Source organism: Ictalurus punctatus, chromosome 7, assembly GCF_001660625.3.
Source record: "Ictalurus punctatus breed USDA103 chromosome 7, Coco_2.0, whole genome shotgun sequence".
Classification (NCBI taxonomy): domain Eukaryota; kingdom Metazoa; phylum Chordata; class Actinopteri; order Siluriformes; family Ictaluridae; genus Ictalurus; species Ictalurus punctatus.
The window spans coordinates 25269381-25280143 of record NC_030422.2 but is presented as its reverse complement, the minus strand read 5'-3'; the positions used below and the strand labels follow the sequence as shown (position 1 = coordinate 25280143).

The 10763-nt window shown below is 35.4% G+C and overlaps 1 protein-coding gene across 2 annotated transcripts; it reads right to left on the bottom strand.

Annotated features, from left to right (window-relative positions):
- Positions 1-535: 535 nt before the first annotated feature.
- Positions 536-9805, bottom strand: LOC108267982 (butyrophilin subfamily 1 member A1). 2 transcript variants are annotated; one of them, XM_017472600.3, is made up of 10 exons: positions 9719-9805; positions 9541-9600; positions 6763-7113; positions 5282-5560; positions 4944-5045; positions 4004-4030; positions 3825-3851; positions 2925-2951; positions 2599-2625; positions 536-1945 (listed from the first exon to the last, which is right to left on the bottom strand). In XM_017472600.3, the coding sequence occupies exons 1-10, from the start codon at positions 9720-9722 to the stop codon at positions 1407-1409; spliced, it is 1443 nt and encodes a 480-aa protein (XP_017328089.1). In that variant the 5' UTR covers positions 9723-9805; the 3' UTR covers positions 536-1406. The 2 variants fall into 2 exon arrangements, with proteins under 2 accessions (XP_017328089.1, XP_017328088.1); XM_017472599.3 differs by lacking the exons at positions 9541-9600; positions 9719-9805 and having other exon boundaries at positions 6763-9446.
- Between the last annotated feature and the right edge of the window lie 958 nt (positions 9806-10763).

Genomic DNA, 10763 nt, shown 5'->3' with positions numbered 1-10763 from the left:
TGTAACCTGTTTTTTAAAATGCAAGACTCAACACACCTTTTTTATTAAGCAAAGCATGCTAAGACTTGAGGTTGTGTCTTTGATGCAATTTTTGTAATGTAAAAATATTTTTTTAAGTTCAGTATTTGTTTCCAAACACCAATCACTAATCACCCTTGTTTGTGCAACCCATGTACTTCTAGGTTCTCTGTTTGCTAAAGTATCACAACAACTAAGAAATAAGAACTGTTTCCAATAACATTTATGTCACAGTGTGAAACTCATCAGCCATTAGCTGTACACATTGCACACATTTAGCTATTAATTTTGTGTGTTGCTAATAAAGTGGACAGTAAGTGTATATGTATTACAAACAAGAAATGTTTGTGAGCTTGTGAAACAATTGAAAAAGCTCCCCTGTGTAGACCAGATGGCTCCATTATGTATATGCGTAATAAACACACAGCATTAAAGTATTAATTTGTTGTGTTGTCGAGGTGAGAAAAGGTTTTATGATTGAGATAAGGTGCAAAAATAAAACACAATAAAATCAGTGTTAAAGTTGGATAACGTTTTAAGAGTTTATTGTTTATGATGGAGACAAAATCACATGCAGCCCATTCTTCCCTGTTAACTTCAGTTTAACTCTGTTATTGAACATTCAGCATGTCTGGACACAAGAAGATATTATCAGTAACAGGGAATCACAAGCCACAGAGAATCACAATCCAACAAAATGACACAAACCCCACAACATGCTTTTAGACCAGGTTTTTGGTGAAATGATAAAAAATTGTATCAAGGCTGTAGTAGTAAAGATCTCAAACTTCAATACAGCATTAACACTACTGAGAACAAAGCACATCAATAAAAATATTTACATATTTACAACACAATTAGAGCATCTTCTTATCTGTGACTGTAGTTGTGGATTAAATTGTATTTGTATGTGATCAATAAAGACTCATTAATAAACATACTTTTTTTTTTTTTTTTTTTTAGACCTTTATTAATTTCATGTAATGTGCAGTTTTGGTTCATGGTGAAGCACTGACACACTAGATTTATGATGGTGTTTGTTTCAGTCTGCAAACACAAATCGCTGATGAAGAAGGGCATCTCTTAAAATTCACACTTTCTGACACTTTCCCCCCATATGGAGTCACTTTACTGAGTTTAATGGTTAGAAATCACACAAAGCACTGTCCTTTTTTGAGTTGCTAGTTTGTGACGTTTAAGCTGTCAGAGTTTATTCGAGAAATCAGGTTAACAGCACACATACACTGAATAATCCAGTAACTGGACTAACATCCATGTCTTTATAGAATTTTTTGAAATTTCTTAACTTCAGTGACGATCAGTGGTGCTGAATATATTAATTAATATTCTCACCATTTAATATATGATGAAATCTGTGAGGTGAAAATTCATTCAGTGTTAAATACAGGAGAGATGATCAGTGGTGCTGAATTTTTACCTCCGTCATTTAAACCAGGAAATAAGGATGGATAGAGTTCCCCAGTAAAAGTCTGACCAGTGAAAGAGTAGATATGAGAGCTGACCTTCACATCATAAAAGGAGACCAGACCCTCCTCATAATCCACAAACACCCCCACCTTCTCCACCTTCTCTATCAGTGTGAGGAGGACATCAGGATCAGCAATAGCCCAGTACTCATTCTCATTCCTCAGAGCCAGAGTCCAGAATCCATTCTGAGGTTTCAGTGTAATCCCCTTCCTGTTAATGTTCTCTCTCATGACTCCTAATGTCCACTCAGTTTTGCCACTGACCTCCACCTCATAATAAAATCTCCCTGAGGAGAAACTCTGCTTTCCCAGAATAAAGGGATCACAATCAAGCTGTTGTGATGTATCAGGGAGATCATATGATGTATGTATCACTTGTTTTCCATCTTCAGACACTCTGAAAGTGGGATGAGTTGTATCAGGATCCAGAGTCACATCCACTGAGGGAAACACACAGAGACACTTTTCACACAACACGTCCAATTCATCATTCAAAGAAACCGTGAAAGAGAATTTGTGAAACATTTACAAAAACACTACAAAATGTGTATAAAGTCAGTGTGAGTGAGTGTGTGTACACTGTCTCTGTGTGTTTATCTGCATGTCTATACAGTGTATCTCTATAGAGTCTATAGCTGAGGTTGTCAGTGGGTGAACTGTGGCCTGGATGTGGACTCAGCAACGTACTTCAGCAGACCAAACCATTTACTTCAAAAATACTTTAGCAAAATAAACATGAACCATCTCAACAGATTTTGCCACAGATTCTCTGTTGCAGTTTATCCAAATCACATGCATTTATGTAAATTGTTTCTAGAGTAGAGATGTTTCCTCAGAAAGGATTGAATTTTACAGACTTTCATAGATTTATTTTTAATTCAGTATGTTTAAAGATAAAGAAAAAACATACATACATACATACATACATACATACATACATACATACATACATACATACATACATACATACATACATACATACATACATACATACATACATGCAAACACACACACACACACACACACAGAATATACGAAATAAAGTAGTGACCCTGATTTGATTGTAATGATATATAAGTAAACTTGTTCTTACCTGCATACTGGTTCTTTCCTGCTAACACTGTGAAACAGGTAATTAAGCAAAAGTTTATATTACTTTCTCCAAATATAAATTTATTTAAATAAAAAAAATGAGATCCAGTTAGATTCAACAAAATAGAACAATAAAATAACAATTTAAAAAAAAAAACATCTACCTTTAGACCAATAGTACAAAACAAATCTTAAAATCAACACATTTTCTTTCTAAAACACTTCAAAATAAAATCTTATAATTTGCTCCTCTTTCTAAATATACTGTCTATCTCATTTTGTTAAAAAAAAAAAGTCTAAGAGTTTTACAAACTCAGGTGTAATTACCGTCTTCCACTCTCTTTCTCTGCGGTTCTGAGAAGAGAAAAGAAAGCTTGATTTTAGAAACTGCCCTTAGATAATTTTAAATACTGTTTAAGGCTTAAACAACACTGCATGAGCAAGATTGCTGCTGTAGTATAACTGAAGTGTAATATCAGCAGGGCTGGGATTCAGCATGAGGCCACAGGTATTCCCAAAAACAGCTCTGAAAGAAAGCACAGCTCGATAAAGTGTTGCATGTTGCCATGTAACTAACCCACAGTACAGCCTGGTCCCAGCCATAATTTGTACAAATTCCCAGAGGACATTGTTTGGGAATACAGTGGGGGAAATAAGTATTGGACACGTCAACATTTTTTTCAGTAAATATATTTTCAATGTCTGATGAAGATTGACGGAGAAACACAGTGGTGTTCGGTTTTATCTACACAGACATCAGCAGCTGAACTTCATACATTTTATTGATCATATTAAATTCTGCAGTTCACAGTGTGAACTGTAAATGATCTTTATTCATATTTGATTTGAAATAACAAAGTTCCACAATCATAATGTTTATTAAAACAGACTGTAGGATTAAAATTATTTGTTTATGTAAAAAAAAAACCCAGGTATTAAAATAAACTGTACAGCACATTAAAAGGGAACGCAGTGGGGGAAATTAGTATTGAATGCGTCAACATTTGTTTCAGTAAATATATTTCCAATTAAGTTATTCGCATGAAAAGTGAATTAATCAAGGTGGTTGCTTGGTGCTGCTAGGGTGTTGCTAGCACATCTCAGGTGGGAATTAGAAAGCCAGACCTTCCAATAATATAATTATAAAATGTAATAGAAATCAAATAACAATGATGCTGTGCATTGCTTTCCTCTGCGTGTTTACTATATTTGTAAAATGGTTCTTACCTCCAAACGCCTTCATCTCTGCTATCTCTGAAACATGGAATTAAGCAATATTTTTAAAATGAGTTTTATCTTAAGTTTTAATTAGTTTTAATTAAATTTTTAAAAATAATTTGTAAATCTTATAATCTGACTTTATTTGTAAAAGGAAAAAAGTTCTAAAAGTTATACAAACTAATTACCATGTTCCATCCTCCGTCTCTGCAGCACTGGAAAGAGAGAGAAAAGGGTTAATATTAGAGATGCTTGTAGGATACAGTTTATCACATTAATATATATATATATATATATATATATATATATATATATATATATATATATATATATATATATATATATATATATATATATATATATATATATAAACCAGCTTCTATATTGGACACAAAGAACAGTACCAGGAGGCCTTTCATTCCCACTGTTATCAGACTGTACAAGTCATCCACCCTGTGTTAACTTTGCAATAACAAGACACGTTGACATTCTTCTTCACTGTATTTATTCATGTCATATGGACCATTAATTTCATATAGACTCATTCCACTGACTTCTGTTGTACAGTTGCAACAAAACAATTTCTTCAGAGATCAATTAAATACTGCTAATGCTACAAGCATTCTACACATACACTGATAACCAATAACATTAACTGGAACTAATACTGAAACCAGAGCAAGCTGAAAATATTAAATATATATATAAAAAAGACTGCCTTCATTATGTTGCTGTCTGAAAAGTGGTCTACTACATAATTTTTCTTTCTTGATTGAGACATACACATAATTTTTTTGTACCATTTCATTTATTTGTTGGAAAATAAGTCCCTGTTTCAATAATGCAGAAGTCATAAAATAAATATCTAAGAGAAAAACTGTATTTAAAAAAACTTGGGTGCCTCAGACTTTTGCACATAACTATATGTGTATTTCACTGCTCCCAACATGTGGTCCAATTAATCAGCTAATTTACATCCTTTCCTGAGCTGAAGTGAGTGTGTTAGAGCAGGAAAAACACTAAAATGTGCAGAACATGGAGTTCTGCAGCACCAGATTTGGGAACCTGTGGACTAAAGCTGTGGAATATAACTGCATTATAATTTAAGCTTGATAATTTAAATATTACCTTTATTGTAAAAAACAACTGCAGTTACTATCCATCCGACAGCAAGAACACATGCTGAAACTGAAATGATGACAACCCCCTTCCAAGCATCAAAGACTTTACCTAAAGTGAAACCACATTTACCACATCACAGATATTTTAAGAAAATGTGCCAGAATTAACTGATGACAAAACAGAATAACCAATAAATAAAATAAAAATAATGTAACTCTGATGCATAAATAGGGTGTTCATCATGTTTATGTGTCAGTATTATTTGCCTAATCTGTACTAAATACAGTTGAATGTTACAGTCTAAATCTACATGTAAGAGTTTAAAAAAATATATTGACACTTACTATTAATGATAACCTCTGCCTCCATCATGTGATGTTGTTGTTGAAGTCTGCAGTAAAGCCTATTGGAGTCACTATAATCATAAACAGTGATGCAGTGTTTCACACTGAAGCCCTCAGTGTCTCTGTGTATCTGTGTATCTTCAGCAGGCAGAGTGTCTCCTTCTCTGTTCATCCACAGAACCTTAGGTTCAGGGTTCCAGCCTTTGGACTCACACACTAGATTAAGCCCTCCTGAGTGATCATAACTCTCCATCATAATCACCGGGTTGCTTCCCTGAACTATAGTCATTAAACAAAAATACTGTTTAAATGTAAGCTTTTAACCAAAAAGCTCATTTTCAGTGTAATGATGTAGTCTGTTCTGTTTTACATGGTAAAAGGAACACAGTTAAGTTTGATTGTCATGTAAAAAATGTAGTGTAATCATGTCATGTAGTGTAATCATGTCATGTAGTCCTTTTTTGGAGAAGGACTAGAAACTATGTTTCCCATCAGCCACATGTCTCAATTCACCTGTTTCAAATTTAGCTCATTAGCAGTAGTGTGTATATATATAGTCACATTCTGCACTGCATGAGTTGTTTTGCATTGCTTGTTCTGTCTCCATGTATTACGATATGCTGGTCTTTGTTCCATGTAAGTCTTGTGTTGCACTTTGTTGGATACTTTATTAAATGTTTCACTGAGATTCTGCATTTGCATCTGCCTCTAATTCCGAATCGTGACAATCATGCTAAATTTTAAAAAGCAAGACAAGTCAAGATTGATGCTAAACACATATCAGCATCATCAGATTTGATCAAGAAAGTCGCATTAAAAACTTTCATTACATGTTATTTTTTTGGCCTACAGTTACTTGAATTCTTACCTCATGAGACACTCTTCACTTTGACAATACCACACTCATATCCATTTAAACAAACACTCAGTTATCTGGGGGGTGTGCATCCTTCCTGACATAAATTGATAATTGATTATATGTACATGAGGCTTGAAATGTTTTGGTCTTGATTTCTGTATCATTGAGCCAATTTTGCAGGCTTGTGATGTTTTCAGCACATCAGGACACAACAAATAGATCGGAAATGAGAAAAAAATGGTAACGAAATGATCAGGCTGGAGTGTAGTCACTCCAACACAAACGCTTCTGCATTATATTTTCCACAGTTATTGCGTTTCCAGTTCTTTCACTACAGTCGTAATTACAGTCTGAATCTGTAAGAGAATGTCAGTGATGTTCATCAGATATGTAAGAATATTTGAAAAATACCTTCTAGCAAGCTGGAGAAAGGCTTCCAACCGTATGCTTTGTCACAAATTCTTACCTTCACAACTATGAAGGTAATAAAATTATTCTCTCAAATAATTAAATACAGCGAAATTCTACAGACTTTTAAAAAAGTTTATGTATGTGCAAACGTTAAGAGAAAAGACCATTTATAGAAGTAAAACTTTCTCTTCAGTGAAGAAATTGATCTTACCCTCGACAATTATACGAACAGTGATGTCATCAAACCAGGATTTGTCCTCAATGAAACACTTATATTCTCCTTCATCAGAAACATTAAGATCTGAGAGTTTGAGTGAAGCATTGCCTTTCTGTAGCTCCTCTTTGAAAAGTGATGTTCGTCTTTTGTAGGCCTGAGCCTGTTTTTCATTTCTGTCTTCATGGTCATTGTAGAGATGCACTAATGAGTTCACTCCATCTAGTTTAAACCACTCCACTCTCAGGTCTACAGCGCTGGTGTTGGGTTTGATGAAACAAGGCAGAACTAGGTCTTCACCAGCTACAGCAACAAGAGGAGCATCTGGACCGACCACCTTTAATCCCTCTGTATTGTGGGGGGAAAAAGAAAGAAAAATAAAACAAGTACTGTCCATCACAAACATAAAGGAGGGCGCCACCAGAGAGAGACACAGAGCTGCCTGTCCATCATTAGTGGTAACCGGCTCCTCCATGACTAGCCTGTTTAATTGCTGCTTTCAGGCTGCTCAAACGCTCAGTCTCAATCACCTTGTCAATTTAGCCACTCATGTAAAGGTGCATTCACCGGTTGCTGTACTATGAATTCACTAGTAGGCATTTCTACTGCTGGTTGCCATAGCAACATGGGTGGCACTAATAACATTCCCCAAGCCAGTTTTCTTGCCGCAAAAATGAAACATTCTGTAGGGTGAGCGATCGTATATAAAATTCACCAGTGTATATATGCATCATATCCTATGACATGAAGGAGAAGCAGTGTGTGCTCTTTGCCCTTGCGACCATCTCTCTGCGGCAAAAATGCAAGCACCAATTACTTTAGCTTAGCTAATGGCATTAATGCATTTAAACCAAAATAATAATAATGAAACACACTCACTTTTTGTTCCAGTCAAGCAAAATCCCAGTGTATCCCCTATATCAGGAAGTGAGTGTCACAGTCAGGATGTCACTCACTATATGGTCGATGGTGACTGGGAGTTGGACACAGCTCTTCAGCCATGGCCTCCATGTTCCCTGGGTGAAGTGTACGGCATGGTGCTCCTTGTTCCCGGCTGACGAAGCAGTGACAAGTCAGACACTTCAGGAGCTACACTAGGATTTTGCTCGATTGCAACAAAAAGTAAATGTGTTTCATTATGATTTCTTTTATTTATTTATTTAATTTTGCTTTAAACCAGCTAAGATCCTAAGCTAAGCTAACTAGCTACTGCCACAATGGCGCTGTTTCTGCTAATTAGCACGAGTGGCTACGGATCACGTGCTCTCTACTGTCTTCCCTCCCATTGGCCGCTGCACCAAGTCGCTCCAAATTTGCATAAAGTTAAACTTTTCTCAGATTTGTTGCGTCGCTGGACATGCCCACATTTAGTCGTCATTGGTTGCTGTTGCTCATGTCACTGGAAGTCTCTGGTTGCTTTATTCCTGCGAGTCGCTGTATGTGTGATTGCACCTTGAATGCACCTTTAGTAGTAAAGCTGTTTCCCCAATTACTCACTATGGCTATAAAAGAAGAGAGAAAAGCATTTTTATTTATTTGGAATTTATGTTAAGATGTGCATTAGAGATATCCATCCATCCATCTTCTATACCGCTTTATCCTTTTCAGGGTCACGGGGAAACCTGGAGCCTATCCCAGGGAAATATCCCTGGACAGGGTGCCAAGCAATAGAGATGTAAATTGACAAAAAAAAATACTGTGGTTAAATACATAATCTGTATATAAAATGCTAAAGTTTACAATAAAATTATCATTTGACTCCTTATGATTGTGTTGCATGGTATAACTCCACCACTATATACACTCACCATACACTTTAATAGGAACCCCTGTTCCACAAACAACAGTCTCTATCGTTTACAAAGAATGGTGCAAAAAAACACAAAACACTGTGTGAGTGACAGATCTGTGGGTGGAAACATCTTGTAGATGAGAGAGGTCAGAGGAAAATGGCCAGATTCAAGCTGCCAGGAAGGATGCAATAACTCAAATAATCACTCTTTACAACTGTGGTGAGCAGAAAAGCATCTCAGCATGCACAAAACATTGAACCTTGAGGTAGACTGGCTACAACAGCGAATCTGAGTCTATCATAGGCACAGGCTCAGCCAAACTGGACAGTTGAAGATCTAAAAAAATAAAAAAATCACCTGTTTTTTCTGGGCTGAGCCCAGTTTCTTCTCCATCAAAAATCTTTTTAAAATGTACTTTTAAATAGACTGTCTATATGCATTTTTTCCCTTGCATGTGATGGCTAATTTCTAATGCTTAATAATTGTATGACATGATCAGAAAAAAAAGTTGGATTTATCATAAAACTTGCCTGGTTATTATCACTGTTTGCAGGAGTACCAGACCGCTGAAATATAAAACTTGGCTGTCTAACACGAGACTAAGCCTTTGGATTGAAGCTGCTTGCATATATATACACTATATTGCATATATATATAAAAACAATCGCGAGTTTTCATATGTTGTATGCCACTCCAGAGATCAGTTTTCTCAAAGACAGCTTTTAAAACTCCACTAAACATATAAAACCCTGAGGGTAAAACAAACAGACAAACAAATACACAAACAAAAACCCCTGAAGTGGTAAAACAAGCTTAGAATTCACTGTATACAATATAGCTAACACACACACACACACACACACACACACACACACACACACACACACACACACACACACACACACACACACACACACACACACACACACACACACACACACACACACACACACACACACACACACAGAAATTGCTTTCATACCTGATTGAGACTCCATAAGGCTGTAGATTGTCAGGAGAGTCACACACAAAAACATAATCCCTGAAAGACAGTTCATAATTATTGCTTCAGGCTGATTCACAAGCTGAATAATATTTTATGAATTAGAGTATGTGAACATTTTAACACATGAGTTCTATCAAAAACTCAAAATACTCACTCATTTTTAAGGTTTATATTTTTCTTAATAAGAAGGCGCTAAAAGATAAAGCCTCTTTGTCTAAGTCCGCACATGGTTTGATGAGCTTTCATTTGTGTAACCTGTGTAACCTGTTATTTAAACACACCTTTTTCCACAGAAGCATGCTAAGAAGTGAGGTAGTCTCTTTGAGGTAATTAACTTTGCTGCACATTGCAATGGTCCAAATTGAAAGATTTTTTTTATTTATTTCTTACTTGTACAATTAAGTACAAAAATTGTAGAACATGACATAAAATTTGTTTAAGGGTTTTATGTGGCTGAGAAAACCTGTGTTACGGTCCACAGTGATTGTTAACATGCACCTCATGTCAGTTGTTTTATATATATATATATATATTCCATAAAGCATCTTAATTTAGTCTTCATATTAGTCTGAAAGGAAAAAAAAGTGAAAATCAAGGAGCATCCAGTGCAGCCAGATAATTCTCCTGTATGCAAAAAAACAAAAACAAACAAAAACATGCTGTCCTGTGTCGTGGAAACAATCTTTCCAGCATAAGTAAAAAAACTTCAGAGAAAGAGGGTTTGTAGATGTCAAAAAAATAATCAAACTTTATTGAAACAATAAGGTGAGACAGTCTGCAGAAAGTCTGAATTCTACACACACAAACATGTTTTTATATACTTTTCTGAAACAGTAAACTTATCTCTAGGCGGTATTAATCTCTTCTTTCTAAAAACAAACCAATCTCCGTCGCCTTAATTAATTATTCATGTCTATATGATATCTTACATTTGTGGCACATGTGCTGTCAGTTTGATTTAAAAAAAAAAAAAAAATGTTTTATCAGGACACGTTTTTTTTTTACTCTGTCCCATAATTCACCCCTTATACCTTAATGATTTTCTGGCTTTAGTCCCAGCCTGATTCTCTTCTTCTGGAAATCTTATCCTTTACTTTGACATTGGTTTGCCAGCTTCAAAAGATGGAAACACAGTTTCTGTCATTGGAAACATAGTTTCTGTAAATGTCTAAATGCTAATTTATTGTTGTACAGAGAAA

Excerpts from the sequence above, each read along its gene's own strand:
- LOC108267982 (XM_017472599.3), bottom strand. The coding sequence starts at position 7,240 with ATGGAGGAGCCGGTTACCACTAATGATGGACAGGCAGCTCTGTGTCTC. Across the intron at positions 5,046-5,281 it reads GGCAGAGGTTATCATTAATA|GTAAAGTCTTTGATGCTTGG; the intron begins GTAAGTGTCAAT and ends GTTTCACTTTAG. Across the intron at positions 1,946-2,598 it reads AGGAAAGAACCAGTATGCAG|TGGATGTGACTCTGGATCCT; the intron begins GTAAGAACAAGT and ends TGTTTCCCTCAG.